Genomic DNA, 16,684 nt, shown 5'->3' with positions numbered 1-16,684 from the left:
TTGCCGCCACAGGACTTGGCCACCTTGCAGTTGTTGAGTCTACCATGAACTCTGTTGTATACAAAATACTATCCAACAGCAACAAATCTAATCAAACGAGCAAGTGAAACAAATCTAAACAGAATGTATGACAAAGAAAAGAATCAAGTTGGTCCAACAGCCTAAGTTTAGACCTCAACCTGTATCAAATGCTGTGATAGGACCTTAACAGAGCCAAAATTCCTCCATAGCGTTGTAAGATAACATCATAAAGAAAACCATTACTTCATGTTACTGATGCTAAAGGAGATTCTACAAACTAGTAAATTATAGAGCATGCTAAGTTTTCATAGAGTCCTGTGAAAACCTTATTTTTCACATGATTGTATAATACGGTGGCTGGTTTGTGAAGGACACGTTTCAGGTATTTGGACAAGAAGGTGGAGTGTCATGCTATCAGCTAAATCCAGCTTCTTGGTTAATACAGTGAGTTCGTATACTGTATGGCTGCGAAGCACTGACACAGTGCTCAGTAAGATACAAATAACATATTGTAAAGTTACAGTTTAAAGCTGAGTGTGTTACAAACTCTATTTTGAAGCCAGATCCAAGTGGCTACTCAGGTCTAGCATGTTAGCGAGCAAGCGCTTGCTAATTAGCACTAAACCAAAGCTAGTTGTTTGTCATGAAGCAAAGTCCTGGATAAATTTCTTTATCAGAAACATAGAAGGGGAAAAAATGAAACTCCTTGATCATACTGAAATCCTAAAATGAATATATGTAGCAAATTAATTCTAATTTTTGGTTTTGTTCTTCTAAATAGATCACTGATGTCCTGGAGAATTGTTCAACTGCTCCAGAAGTGATCTATTGTCTTTAACCAATAACTCTATTTAATTTAGAGCCCCATGGTCCATCCTTTACCATCGGCAAGGCCATCTGGCTGCTGTGGGGTCTGGTCTTCAACAACTCTGTGCCAGTGCAGAATCCCAAAGGCACCACCAGTAAGATCATGGTATCAGTGTGGGCCTTCTTTGCTGTCATCTTTCTGGCCTCCTACACTGCCAACCTGGCTGCTTTCATGATCCAGGAGGAGTACGTGGACCAGGTATCCGGTCTGTCAGACAAAAAGGTAAGGTGAAAGGTTTCTGTTTGATGCTGTGCCACTCGCTCGTCCTTACCCAATGTTGTGTGAAGACTTATCAGAGTTTTACACGCCTCTCCGTTCTCTGTTTTTTATGTTCAGTTCCAGAGTCCCAACGACTTCTCGCCTCCGTTTCGTTTTGGCACTGTCCCCAATGGAAGTACAGAGAGAAACATTAGAAACAACTACCCAGAAATGCACTCCTACATGACAAAGTTTCATCAGAGAAATGTCAATGAAGCTCTGCAGAGTCTCAAGTCTGGGTAAGCATGTTCGCAACAAAGTGGTTAAAAAAGAAAAATGTCAAAATGAAAATGACCACATTTATGTTTAAACTTCACAAATCTATTACTGGCAAATTGTGTTAGAATATATTACTTGAGATACTGAAAAGAGTATTTCGGTCAGTGTCACCCCTAACTGGTCGTACAGATGACTGCCCTTCCCTGAGCTTGGTTCTGCTGGAAGTTCTTCCTATTAAAAGGGAGTTTTTCTTCCCACTGTTGCAAATTTCTAGGGCTTAGTGGGCTGTCCGATTGTTGGGGTTTTCTCTGTCTTATTGTATGGTCTACCTTACAATATAAAGCACTTTGAGGCAACTGTTTTTGTGATTTGGCATTATATGAAAAAACTGAATTAAACTGAGTGTGCATTTCTTTGTTTTGGGCACAGTATTATTTATTATGGTGCAATCTGCTTTTTGTTCATTTCAATTGATTGAATGCTTTTTGGAATGGTGCTAATCATGTTTTAAAGTACCCAGAAGCACTATTGGACTCACTACGATGATCAGAATGTCTGTTTCAATAGAAGTGCAAAATTCAGGCTACGATGACTTAAAAAGTAATCACTGCGAAATTCTCTTGTTTGTCTTGCTTCATGTAAATATATCTCAGCTGAATACGTCCAATAATACTATCACTCCCCCTCTTCAGTTTCATCAAGTGCGCCTTTTCGCCAGTTTGTGTGCCAGCCCCAGCCTTTGGCAAACCAAGTGGAAGTCTATTAGACTTATCAGCAGCTTAGAGCTATTTAGCAGGTTAATTGGAATGTTGTAGCTGTGATGTCTGACTCCCAAGTGCTAATTAATTGTAACCTATCGCTCCTCCTCTTTGTCCCTCGCTCTCTTCTTCTCCAGCAAACTAGACGCTTTCATTTACGATGCGGCCGTGCTGAACTACATGGCTGGCAGGGACGAGGGCTGCAAGCTGGTGACCATTGGCAGCGGCTACATCTTTGCCACCACGGGGTACGGCATCGCCATCCAGAAGGAGTCGCTCTGGAAGAGACATGTGGACCTGGCCATCCTGCAGCTCTTTGGAGACGGTGAGCGAGCGAGCTGACACTCCACCGTTTAATGATGTCACGCGCGCAGCTGTGCTGATGCGATGAGTTGTATAATTACACATAAACGGATCGGATAGACGCAGAGATAAGACCAGCTTAACACAGACGTTAACAGATCAAAAACTTCTCCGTGACCTTGAGGCAAATATTAAAGGATAGGTGTGCCCAACTTATTCTGTTGACTTATTCTTTTGGGATAACATTGTGTTCACCAAACTGTTTAAACTGTGTTATGACAGCAGGACAAGCTGAAAAACAATTATCAGATGAACTAACCCAGGTTACTATCAGGCAAATTTGAAATTCAATGCACCTGAAAAACCTTACGATCCCTTGTTAGACACGAAAACCATTTGTGTGTACGGCTGTGCAGTACTGAGGGCATCTCACATGTAAGGGGTAGGGAACTCCAAGCCTCGAGAGCCGGCGTCCTGCAGGTTTTAGATGTGTCCTTGTTCCAGCACAGCTGATTTAAATGGCTAAATTACCTCTTCAACATGTCTTGAAGTTCTCCAGAAGCCTGGTAATGAACTGATCATTTGATTCAGGTGTGTTGACCCAGGGTGAGATCTAAAACCTACAGGACATCGGCTCTCGAGGCCTGGAGTTCCCCACCCCTGTCACATATGAACGAGCAGATAAAATCCCAGACAAGCAGCTGAGAGTTCGGATCTGACAAACGTGGCTGACCTGTGAGTTTATTTGAATGACTGAGTGCCTCATGTGTTTTTGCACCATTTTACTTTTCTAATCTTAGCTAATGACTTCATGTCTACAGTTTTCATACATTATTGCCAGCAGGAAAAAGAACTAACGTATGAAAATGCGATTTAAGTAAGAGCTATAATGGGGGGAAGAAAACTAAAGCTCCATCAATATGAACAGCTTGAGGCTTTGCTGTAGGCTCGTTCTTATGAATATTGTCCAGTGTAGACTTTCTTATTCTTCAGGTTCTGCATTTTTGATTTAAAAAAAAAAAAAAGAAGCTGGACGAGCAATGATTCTCTGTTTATACTTACTGACCACCAATTGGAGATCTCAGACAAAAGCAGGTAAATTCAGCAGCTTTCTAAAGTCCTCTCAGACTTAATTCCTCCCCCGCTTTTTTGTTGGCATGTGAAACAGAGCTCGCTTTAAGTGAGATCATGTGACTGAAGCAGGAAGTTTAGGATGCTCCTCTGCCTGAAAAGCCTTTAGATTACTTAGGACAGGGGTCGGCAACCCTGGGCACAGCTGGCACGCGAAGGGTTAACTGATGGCACGACACGCAGTGAGTAAATCTGAGAAGGTGCATTAAAAAAATAAATGGCCGTGCCACCGGTGCACATCATATAGAGCGTTATTAAATGTATTGCTAATGCGATGGTTGATATGGCACATTAACTTCTGAGGAAATGTTAGATGATACTCATCATCAGAAAGGTGTCCGACCCCTGACTTAGACGTATGTTTAAGGCTGTCTTGTCCAAAAAACTACAAAGTTTCTTCTGGTGAATTTTGCTGAATCCGATCGTGCAAACTGCTGTTTGATTGACTGTTTCCTTGGCAGCCGTGCACCCTTAAACAGAATCTCCACCAACATTTGACAGAGGAGGAGGGTCAGGGTCACTGGCTATACCTTTTTAACACCGTACGTTTGTCACTGGCTAGTTTTAAGGGTCATTTCACAATTTTTTACAAACTGCCTTTTTTCCTCTCTTGATTTTTCTCTCATGAGTTTGGCGGCGGTGAATCCACTGAGGTTAAACTAATAGACTTTCAATCCTCAACAGCATTCTTGACTTGCTGTGCTGTTATACTGAGATTTTTCTTGCCATGTGCTCCTTTCCGTCTACCAGGCGTTCTTTTTTGTTTGCTTTTGCTTTTGACTATGAACCCAACTGTTGATTTTGGCAAACCAACTAGCTTTGATACGGCTCTAATAATTTCTTATCTTCTTCACTTGCTCGGCTGACTCTTTGCTCTGCATATTGCCAGGGTGCTCCCACTCAAACTAAATGGTAACTGAATTAGCTACGAGCCTCATGTGAACTCTTCCACACCCCCAAAAAAAGAAAAGCCAATTTCGTTTTAAAACTGCTACAATTCTGGCACTGTGTGATAGAAGAGCTATATCTCACACACAGTTCTTTCTGTATCACTAGTGAGGCACAGAGCCTGAAGACTAAGAAATGTGTAACTGTCTATATACTTACAGTCTGGACTGTATTAGCGTGAAATATAGTATTTTCATGAATGTTTGAAATCCCTTCCCTTCACTCATGCAAGAAAAAAAAATCTCTCTCAGACTGTAAAATTGTTGATCTCACCCACTCCCATCTGTTCAGGAAAGGATTTTGGAGAGAGCTAGGATAAAAATCATACTTTTTCTTGTGCGTCTGCTTTGCTCTGCGAGTCAAATGTACTGTAAGTCCACTCCCACATATTGTATCTCAAATGCAGAGTGAAAAAGTAAAACGTTAGGAATACAAGTTGAAATTTAGCTCCCACTGTGGGAAGCTGGTGGTTTATGATCATGTTTGCCGTTTATGGGAGACTGTGCAAAGCTCTCCGGGGTTTGTTCTTTAGAGACACACTTTGTCCCAGCTGTAGCTGCAGCATTAATGAGTCTGTGAATGAGCAGGAAATAAAATGCGTTCCAAATGTTCATTTTTGAGCTCTTCGTCACGCACAAATTAAAACGTCACCAACAATGGCTAGTTGTGAAGTTTAACCACTTTAACAGCCTGGTTTTGATATACAGTTAATTCAGTATGGGAAGTGTAATGGAAGTTTTGTGTGTGTCTGTGTGTGTGTAGGTTCAAGTGCGTGTGGTGTAGCTAGTTTATTTGGGCACGGTCCAGAGTGTTGTGAGCATCCTGAGCCAAGGGCCCTCAGGGGCCTGCTATAGTGTGTCCCAGTTAGAGGTGCCAACATAGCTCCTGGTGTATTTCTAAACCGTGTGTGCATTAGTGTGCGGGTTTGTGTGTGTGTGTGTTTGCGTGCACATGTAAATATGGGTCAGCCCTCCAAAAATGAGTGCCTGCCTGTGTGTGTGTGTGTGTGTGTGTGTGTGTGTGTGTGTGTGTGTGTGTGTGCGTGCAATGGGCTACAAAGTAAAAGCAGTGTAGAGATTCTGATTATTTATGACACAGGTTTATTTTTATCAACCTACATGCGATTCAGGAAGAGTCTTTTGTGTGCTTGTTGCTTATTGATGATCAGTTAGGTTAGTCGTAGAATTAACTTAATAACCCGTCGAACTTAGTTGAGAGTAATTTATGTGTGTGCTTGCAAATGTGAATGTGGGTCGGCTTGCTGTAACATCCCCGTGTGCCACTGCAAAAGCATTAATACAGAAACTGAGCGGCCCTGTCTGGCCCCTCTCAGGATTTCAATGTCACTTTACCACGCCTCGCCATCCACTCCCCTCCTGGTGGCCTAGAAAGTGATCAGACTCAAGCGGCGAGCGCAGTGGCCTGATATGCAGGCTGGAAGAGAGTCGGGGTAGTTTGACGCAGGCCTGAGCAAAAAATATATCACAGCTGTCCTGAAAGTTAAACTGCAAAATTTCCTGTTTCACTTTTAAACGGAATCATTCGTTTGCTTCTGATGAACTTTTTGCCCTTGAAATCAGTGAAAGACCTGTTGCATCATTACAGAGATACCGGGCATCGGTGATGTAATAGTTACTTCTTATTCCGTCATAAAATATACTTCTTTAAGATTTTATATGACATTTTGTAACAAGGTTATTAGATTTTAGACAGTGACTAAAATTAAGAATAGGAAAGATGTCTGTATTTTGTTTATCACATAGCAAAGCTCCATAGAAGTTAAAGATGTAGTTTCTGGCTTAGATGAGACGATAGAGCCAACTCAGATATTTAGTCTGCATTTTAATCATTTACAGTATTGGCTCATTACATGGCATAAAATTGCAATTTAATGTTTTCTGGAGATTAAACAAACAGATTATGCTAAGCTACTAACTAAGCTACTAGCTAAACTATTAGCTTATCTTATATCATACAAAAATCAAAGAAACGACTGACTTTGACGTGTAACTCTCTGCTCCCACAAAAAAAAACCATGTTTCAAAAAATGTTGTAATGCTGCTTTAAAGTGTAGAAGTCTAGCATTCCCTCAGAGTTACAGCAGATTGGTTATGCTACGGTCACACTAGGGAAAGCAGTTGTTGGGAGACCGCGGCATGACCGAAGTTATTAGAACATGTGCAATTAACTGTGATCTCATTGCTTTTTGAAATTTTCTTTTTGCTTTCGAAGATGGGGACCTGGTTTGCAACCACTCGCAGTCAGTTGCCAACTTCTATGTAACTTTGCTGCTTCGAGACATAAATAAGACCTAGTTGGTCTCTTAGTTGCATGCAATCTGTTTATGGCAATATGGCAATAAACTGTAATAAATCAGTAAAAATCACAAATCGTTGCCATATACATAGATATAAATTCTGAAATAAAAGTTCAGATTAACTACCTAAGTCTAGCAAGAACCTCGTAACCTCAAATTTTGAGATAGTTGCTGGAGGTTGATGATTTAATTCGATTATGTAGCGGCAACCTTGCTTTTTTTATTTATTTATAATACTATAACCAAAATATAGCAACCAGCTGAGTTAAGGAGTTGAGTCCCCCATTGGAAAAGACCTCTGGTTCCCCAGAGGTTGAGTGTGCAACATCATCAACCAGTAGGAAATAGTTTGCTGCTGCAACATCTTCAATTGCCAAATGCAAAATGCAAATAAATAAATAAAGCATTTCCGTCACCAGGCAACCACCAATTTTTTTTCCTAGTTGTAAGGCGTTTGTTGGCCAATTTTTATTTTAGTGTGACTGAGTCATTAAATAACTAAACCAAACAGTGAAAATCCACTTGAATAGACCTAGACAACTGAAATTCCACTCACTTGATTTTGCAGTCTCATGTCATGGACTTGATCATTAAGCAGAGATAGCTATCATTTTCATCTGAGTCAGGAGCAGGTGACATGAGTCATGAGATTCATGTACAGGCTAGAGGTGGGCTGATCGATCCAAATTTTGATAGTATCAATACCAACACTGGTATCGGTATTAGATCGATACTAATGCAATTGGATCGATACTTTGTTTCTATCCTCATAGTTCAGTATAAATTGTGTTGAATAGATTTTTATTAGCATTTTTTATAATAAAAAAATATACCCCAAACATGCACTATGAAAAATGTCTGAACTTTTTTCTGTTCACTGTTACGTCAATTCTTTTTAGCCTATAGCACATTTAAACAACTGAAGCTGACACAAAGGCCTTTAAAGACAGGCACATTTACATTCCAGCTCTCTTAAAAAAAACCAGTACCAATATATAAGAACAAAATCACAACACTGTCATTTGATGTTCATTAAAATCTCTTCAGAATTTGGCAAATCAACGACGATTCAGCTCATAAATCATGACACTCTTTTATAGGTTAAAAGTATCGGTATTGACATCGGCAATACTGCCCTTAATTCACTTGATATTGGATCGATACCAAAATTTGCAGTATCGCTCAGCAGTGCTAAAGGCTCCTAGAGATGTTAATGAATCTTGAGTTGGATGTTTAGAGGGATTTGTAGGGAGGGGTTTGGAGGACTGGAGGAAAGTTGAAGTCAAAAAGCTGTCAGTTACATTAACCTTTATTAACACTCCTTACAAGTCCTGAACAAACACTTAGGCTCAGGTTCCTTTATTGATACCCATAGGTAAATTTGTTTTGCAGTTCAAAGTGCAGGCAACCCTTCTACCAGACATCAAACGCCAATACTGGACAATTGTAACATAGACACAATAAGAAAAATAAAAGGGAAAAAAGTGAGAGTGTTCCAGTAAAAATAGTAAAAAAAAAAAGGCATATAAGCAAATTTGCTATCGTTTAATAAAGAATATCAACTAAGACAAAGTCGTTTCTCTAATGCTTTCTCCTGCATTTAAGGACTACAAACTTCTGTCCAAAGGGAAGAAGCTGAATATCCCAACAAAAGGGGTGGGAGTCATTATTTAAGATGGAGCTGGTCCTTCTCTGCAGCTGTCTGGTATACAGAGACTCTAAGTTGAGCTGTGATGTACCTCGCAGCTTCCCTAACCAGTTCACAATTTGCATCACTTTGTTTCTGTCCTTCAGAGATAGGTTACCGTACCATGATACCAAGGAAAAGATAAAACAGACTCAGTAAAAGATCTATTAAATAGTGTCTTAGTCTCAGTCTTATCCGTGTGAAAGGAGGACAGTTTCTGTATGAGAGTGTGAAACACTGTAACCGTGTCCTGGATTTTAAGCCAGTCAACTACAGTTGTTGTCTCCTCTCACTCTGTATTCTCTGATGTCCATTGAACAACAAAAAGATGAGCAGGTTTTCCCACTAAAATCAGCGCTAAATGAAAACTAATGACAAAGTGGCATACTGACTCCCAGGAGACAGCCCTAACTAGAGATGCCACTGTCAGAATAGCTGCACAAGGGTTCCAGTTACTGTTTATCAGTAGATCTAAGTAGAGGCAGCTGGGTGATGTATCTGTATTTATGCCTTTGTGTGCAGTGCCTCTTTTTTTTACGTTTACATGCTGCGGAGACGCTTGTTGATGCTCAGAGGCCAGGCTGGGCTGTGTGTTGGTGGAGTTGCGCTGACGTGGAGCGACAGCGGCTGAATGTATGATTAATTAACCGACGCCTGTCCTGCCACAGTCAGCTTTGATAGAGAACAGCTCGTGATGAAACAGAAGGTGACCCACAAAAACAAGCACAAGCTCGGGGACTAGCGTCAGATGCATACCAGATACCTATATATGCAATTATTTGGAGAAAACAATGCAAATAAGACTAATGTGATTAACATGTGACTGGTGGCATGTGTGTTTTGCTCTTCCTCTGTCTGCTGTGAAGCTGCTGCAGAATTTAAGATCTGTATTTCACTTCTAACCACCCTGACCCCCCTTTTCTCTTCTGCCCGCCATCTTCCGTCTTCTCTTCTTCTGTTGCATCATTTTCTCCATCCCTCATGTCCTCCAATACCCATCTTGTTATTACATCATGTCCCTCTTCTCTACTTTATATAATACTTCCATTCCCTCTTTTTCACACTCCTTTCTTTACTTCAATTCCACATCTCAAACATAAAAACACTTCCCCCACATATCCTCACTGTGCCCTCCTTCTTCTTCTCTTGTCCGTCCACGTACGCCCCTCCTGTCTCACCTCCATCCAATCCCCTCCTTGTTGGCCTGCTCCTCGTCCATCTCTTCTCACCATCTGTTTCTTCCTTCGTCCTGTCACTTTCTCCCTCCCTTCGTCTTCTTCCCAAAACCTCATGCCAATACCTCTGTCCAGGTGAGATGGAGGAGCTGGAGTCCCTCTGGCTGACAGGGATCTGCCACCATGAGAAGAATGAGGTGATGTCCAGCCAGCTGGATGTGGACAACATGGCTGGCGTTTTCTACATGCTAGGTGCTGCCATGGCTCTTTCACTCATTACCTTCATCTGTGAACACTGGTTCTACTGGCAGCTGCGCTTCTGCTTCATGGGCGTCTGCTCCGGCCAGCCCGGCTTCGTCTTCTCAATCAGCAGGGTGAGAAAGGGTGGGGAAAAGTGGGCTATTATAGCAAGAAAAGGCTCTTTGTTAATACTTTGACCCTAGCTATCCAAGATAATAGCTGCATGTTGGAGTACCATCAAATACACAATTTTTCAATTCAGATACTTCAGTATGTGTATTTCATGTTGTACCCTTCGTATCATTGCTACATATTTACTTATGTAGTAAACATTGTGAGTTGGGGTGCTGGTTTAGCTCACTGTAATGAGCAGGCAACCATATGCCGCATAGCAAAGGGCTGCGGCCGCATGTCTTCCGCTTTCTTATCAGTCTTCACTGTTTATATCAAAAAGAAAGCCATAAAAGGGCCCCAAAAAATATTAAAAATAAATCAAATATTCTGAGTTAGGGCTAGTTACACAGGCCTAGAGACCTGTTGGCAACCTTGACTGGTTGCAAGTGGTAGATGGTAGTTGCTGTAAAATCTATTGCTAAAGCTAAGTCATCTAAAGCAGTGGTCCCTGACCTCTTTTGCGCCACGGACCGGTTTAATGTCAGGCAATATTTTCACAGAACGGCCTTTAAGGTGTCGGAGGATAAATACAACAAAGTAAAATGATATAACCAAGACAAAAACTGTGATATGTTGTAAATATAATAATAAACGTGAATTCACTGTGTAATCGTGTAACTTTATTAGCAGCGTCCTCCTGAAATGCACCAGCAACATTGAGAGTAACGTCCTCCTCTCTCAGGTAAACCAAGTTAACGATAAAAACCCTGAAAACCATAAATTTCACTCCTGAGCCTCAAATCTCGCGGCCCAGTACCAAACGGCTCACAGACCGGTACGGGTCCGTTGCCCGGGGTTTGGGGAATGCTGACCTAAAGCCCCTGGTAACCACTGGTCACTAGGAAAAAATGTGTATTCCCTAACCGACTGGCCAGCAGTTGTGGGATGTTGCTTTCTGTCGCTTGGTAGAATTAGTTACAGTATACAGTGTTGCATCAAAAACCCATTTACAATTGCTTTGGTCACCCATAGTGGAAAGTTTTAAGCCTAATTTTAAAAGCAGAGAGGGTGTCTCTTTCCCAAATCCAAACTCGGAGCTGGTTCCACAGAAGATATTGAGAAAAGCCAAGAAAGACTATTATCATAAACTTTTTCAGGAAAACAAGAATAATATTAAGGGCATTTGGAATATTTTTAAAGAAGTATTGGGTAACAAGAACACACCCTCAGATCGGCCTATTTATTTCATTAAGAATAATCAAGTTGTTGATGACAAGACTGAAGTAGCAAACGAATTAAATTCCTTTTTTGTAAATGTTGGACCCACTTTAGCAAATTTAATTAGAAAAAATGACGACCCAGAATATGAGAAAGTCTAGAAAGGAGAAAGTAGAGTGCTTAATTCTATATTCTTAGCTGATATTACCATAAAAGAAATAGTAGCAATTGTAGAAAACTTTAAAAATAAAAAACCTACTGACTGTGAAGGTATAGACATGGTTATAATTAAAAAGACTTTAGGCTGTATAAGTATTCCTCTTTGCTATATTTTTAATCTCTCGTTACAATCAGGAATATTTCCTGATCGAATGAAAGTGGCAAAAGTGATACCCTTATATAAATCAGGAGATAAGCATAGTTTTAACAACTATAGGCCAGTGTCTCTTTGTCACAGTTTTCAAAAGTGCTTGAAAAACCTTTTGCGCAAAGACTTGATAGTTTTATTGAAAAAAATCAACTAATAAATGAAAATCAATTTGGATTTTGTAAAAATAGATCAACGGCATTAACATTGTTGACTTTCATTGACGATATTTCATCTGCAACCCATAATAATAAATACACAGTTGGGGTATTCGTTGATTTAAAAAAAGCTTTTGACACGTTACAACATTCTATTTTGATTTCTAAATTGTATAATTATGGTATGAGAGGAGTGGCATTGAATTGGTTAAGGAGTTATTTAGAAAATAGGTCGCAATATGCACATTATCTCGGCAATACTTCTGAAAGATTGAAGATTGTATGTGGCGTTCCTCAAGGTTCTACTTTGGGACCTAAACTTTTTAATTTATATATTAATGATATCTGTGACGTATCAAAAAGGTTAAGTTTTATTTTATTTGCAGATGACACAAATTTTTATTGCTCAGGAGCAGTGTTGGTCAAGTTACTTGAAAAAAGTAATCAGTAACTAATTACTGATTACTCCCCCAAAAAAGTAATCCCGTTACTTTACTGATTACTTATTTTAAAAAGTAATTAATTACTTAGTTACTTAGTTACTTAGTTACTTTTTAAAAACACGATTTACAACCTGAAGAGGTGATAAAGTGATAGATCTTTCAGCCCAATTCTACTTTTTCTACATACTCCATCATACAAAATGTAATCAAATGGAAAAGTCTCTTTTTAAAACTTGTTTTATCAGTTTTAATCTTTTAACTTTATGCATCAAGCAAAACATTTAATTATATGCAACATTCTCTGACTTGAATAAATTAGTTTAACATTTAAACCTATTTTCTACACATTCCAGCACATAAAATAAAATATTTTTTGTGTTTTCACTCACTCTTTCAAACAGATGCAAGTAAAACACAGCAGAAAATAAAGTCAAAGACTCAGCGGTCCTTTTGCTCTATTTTCACCTGTAAAGCAGGAGCAGGGTAGGCGGAGGGTTACCCTGGTGCAGGTGTGCTGCGGTCAGTTGAAGAATCCGCGCGACTGTCTCTGTGAGTTTCCCATCACGTCGTAGCTACTCGGGTGCTTGCTCGGAAGTTTAGGGGTTTTTTTCGCTGTAAAAAGAAGTTTTCTTCCCACGCACGATGGACGCTAATGTTTTTGTCACTTTTTATGGAATCAAACTCAAAGTAAGGTCAGTACTTCCACACTTTAAACGCTGCACGCTCATACTCTCTCCCGCACTCGATATATTATCCATTGTTGATCTGCACACAGCTGCTGTCACCAACGTCGCACTTGCTTACGTCACTGTCATGAGACATTCTCGCAAAAAAATCACGGTTTTAGTAACGCAGTAACGCAGCGTTCCTACGGGAAAGTAACGGTAATCTAATTACCGATTTTGCAATAGTAATCCCTTACTTTACTCGTTACTTGAAAAAAGTAATCAGATTACAGTAACGCGTTACAAGTAACGCGTTACTGCCCATCTCTGCTCAGGAGTGAATTTGAAAGATTTGGTTGAAATTATGATTTCTTAGATGTTAAGATTAAAAAAATGGTTTGATGTAAATAAATTATATTTGAATCTGACAAAAACGAAATTCATGATATTTGGCAATCGTGTAAAGGAGGAAGAAGTCATTATGTCCATTAATGGAGAATTGATTGAAAGAGTTACTGAATTTCGCTTTTTGGGTGTAATAGTAGATGAAAATTTGACGTGGAAATCACATATTGAGTATATTAGAAAGAAGATGGTTAAAGACATTTATAGTTTGGGAAATGTAAGAGATTTATTAGATTACAAAACAATGCACATTTTATATTTTTCATTGTTTTTCTCATACTTTAGTTACTGTGTCGAAGTTTGGGGGAATACATATGAGGATATAATATAAAACCTCTAAACTTATTACAGAAGAAAGTGATACGAATGATTCATAACGTTAAATATAGAGAACATACAAATAAATTATTTATAAAATCCAAATTATTAAAATTAGGAGATTTAGTGAAACTACGGACACTATTAATTATGTTTAAGGCTAAAAATAATATTTTGCCTTTTAAGTTACAAAGAGTCTTTTTAACGTGTTCGGGGGGAGAAGACAGCAGAAGGAAATTTTATTTTAAGCATCAGCTAGCTAGGACTACACAAAGATTAATGAGTCCAACGGTTAGGGGTATACGACTGTGGAACTCTCTTCATTATAATTTAAAGAATTGTATAAATTTACATTGTTTTAAAAAGTGTTACATGTCTAAAACGATAACTCAATATGAAGAATGTGAATAAAATTGGTGTTAATAGAAAAAAGATCCATTATTTTTTTGCCTCATTTATTTTATTTACTTATCTTTTCTCCTTGTTACTATGTGGAGTGGTATATTCTGATTGTAAATTTGTTGTTTGGTTTGAGTTAGGACTTGAAATAAGTGTTAATGTTAGTTTGTTCCTTGATTTTTGGTGCCGACTTACAATATAAGTTGGATTGTAGATAGGGGGCAGGGTTTAATAAGAATATTTTCTTCCTACTGCTCCTTTTCACACATGGTTGCAGTGCTTTACTGATAGAAAATGTGGTTGGTTTGTCTGAAAGAACTAGCTGTGGAAACTGTTGTACAAAGTGTGAAATAAATAAATAAATAAATAAATAAATAAATAAATAAAAACTGAACCCTCTGCCTCCCATTCTACTTTTAAATACTTTAGAAACCACAAGTAAGCCTGGGAAGAGGGAAGTGCTTTATTGGGGTGACAAGATACTTTGACGCCCTTAAGATAAGATAGAGTCTGATAAAAACTTTTTAAGTGAGGAGAAGGATTTTAAACTAATTCTAGATTTAAAAGGAAGCCAGTGAAGAGAAGCCAGTGTGGGAGAAACATGCTGTCTTTCTAGTTCCTGTCAGTACTCAAGGTGCAGCGTTTGGATCAACTGACAGCTTTTCAGGGAGTTTTTAGGATTTCCCTATAATAATAAATCGCAACATTCACCCTAGAAGTAATAAATATATGAACTAGCTTCTGAGCATCAATATGAGACAGGATATTTCTAATTTTAGAGAAACTGCACAAATGAATATTCGTTCGCTATATAAGAACACAGAGGGACATATTCTGGTCAAAAATAACTCAAAAATTCCTCACAGTTTGGTGTAGCGCCCTTTTTTGCCACTTATTTCACCCAACAACAGCCAGCAAGCAATTGCCTAAAAGTTGGGAAATATACATTTTTTCCCTGTGGTTGCTAGATGGTTGCCAACCAGTCTCTAGGCCCATGTAACTGAGCCCTTAGCTTGTATTGGCAACAAGGCAATAATACAACAATATGCTTAACTTACAATATAAGGCCTCAATTAACAGAGTTTTAAGTTTTTTACAACGATGTCGGGGGTGCAGCTCCATCTAGTGGCAGATGGCTGCATAATATATTGGACACAACAATTTACTGGTATTGTGCATCAATTAAAATGTAAACAATTAGATTAAATGACTAGTACCTCTTGAAGGCTTAGCGACTAGTGATAACAGTTTCCACAATTTTCTTCATTGTAATAATTATTATTGTCAGCTCACAGGTATGAATGACAGCAGCCAAAACAGTACAGTTATTTGGTCGTGGAAAGGCTGCTCTAAAGTAGGTGGTACAAGACATCCAGCTGGCTATAATTCAAATTAACCTCTGCGTAACTGAATCGTCCTCGTCTGTGAAGTCACCATCATTACTCATTACTTCATTACTGTCTCTAATGGCTCACAAATGAAGGTGCTTTACTCTTTAAGGCCTAAGAGATTCTAAAAATTCAAAGATGCATTCCACTTACCCAAATCAAACTACCGCTGCCAAAGTACACACACACATATAGAGAGAGCTTTCTCCTTTACTTTTGATGCCTTGGCCTTTCTGATGCCCATGAGGTAAATATTTACAAAATGCTGAGCTGAAATCAATACTTCACTCAACAAAAAATCAGCCACGGAACCGGAGAGGGTAGATTACCGGGTCCCAGGAGACCAAAGTCACCCCCAAGGTATTTGATTTGCATTCCAATTGTTTTGACATGGCTCCGGTGTAATTCACTGTGCGCCTGTGAAGGTGAAACACTGCATGCTAAACCACGTGGCTAATTTACAGCAGAGAAGCCACACACTGCTGCTTTCCGCCTCCATTTGATATGCTGTTGTGGTGCTGGGTCGGCTTGTGCCAAGAAAACAAGGCTTTGTATTTTAAAAAAAAGTAGAAAAAAGTACCCCTTCTTGCTCTCATATTCCGCTCCAGTGCTCAACTTTGATTATTTTGTGTGGTGTTAATTTTGCGCCTGTGCTGTAGCGTCGTTTACGCCTGTCCGTGTCTGTTTTTTTGTAGAACGAGCATGGCATACTTGTTGCTAAAATGTCAGCCGATTTCTCCTTTCCATAGACAGGCTGGTTGTTGTTGTTCATTATTGCATCATTACAATTTGTATGGGAACCGGATCAGAGATCAATTATGCTTTGTGTAACATTCAGCGATTGCTCTCATTTACAGAAATTACCGGCGTCTTTGCTGCGATGTGACAAAATAAATGAACGCTGTGTGTCCGCAAATACAGCCAGATGATTCAGCATGTTAAAATATTCAGGGGAAATATTCATTGGGAGCGTCGATTTGCATGTGTAGCACAGATCACGGGAATTGTGGAACAGTGGAAGCTGCTGTTTATTATCTTTTGGCCAAGACGTCGCATTGTCTCCTTCTCATTTACTTGAGTGTTTTCTCTCCAGCCGTGTGCTTTCTCTTCCCTCTTTTTCCTCTCTTACGCTGCCACTCCGATTGATTCCGCTTTTTTAATTTCACAGCATAATCCAATAAACCTTATTGTTATTGCAGCAATTAACATTTAAGCTCGGCGGTGTAAAAAATGAGACATCTGCCACGGCTGGTGTGAGTCACGTGGCTCCGGTCATGGCTTCAC

The 16,684-nt window shown here is 39.4% G+C and overlaps 1 protein-coding gene across 2 annotated transcripts in view; it reads left to right on the top strand.

The window, feature by feature from the left end:
- The window catches only part of grin2ba (glutamate receptor, ionotropic, N-methyl D-aspartate 2B, genome duplicate a), a 145,527-nt gene that overhangs the window by 117,994 nt on the left and 10,849 nt on the right, over positions 1-16,684 (top strand). For both annotated transcript variants that reach the window (XM_004563025.4, XM_014409421.3), the window contains exons 13-16: positions 882-1,111; positions 1,226-1,386; positions 2,262-2,449; positions 9,821-10,059. In XM_004563025.4, coding sequence (XP_004563082.3) covers positions 882-1,111; positions 1,226-1,386; positions 2,262-2,449; positions 9,821-10,059 — 818 coding nt within the window. The remainder of the gene's footprint in view (positions 1-881; positions 1,112-1,225; positions 1,387-2,261; positions 2,450-9,820; positions 10,060-16,684) is intronic.

Source organism: Maylandia zebra, linkage group LG4 (genome assembly GCF_041146795.1).
Source record: "Maylandia zebra isolate NMK-2024a linkage group LG4, Mzebra_GT3a, whole genome shotgun sequence".
Classification (NCBI taxonomy): domain Eukaryota; kingdom Metazoa; phylum Chordata; class Actinopteri; order Cichliformes; family Cichlidae; genus Maylandia; species Maylandia zebra.
The sequence above is the reverse complement of the archived record's forward strand: the minus strand, read 5'-3'. Positions and strand labels throughout refer to the sequence as shown.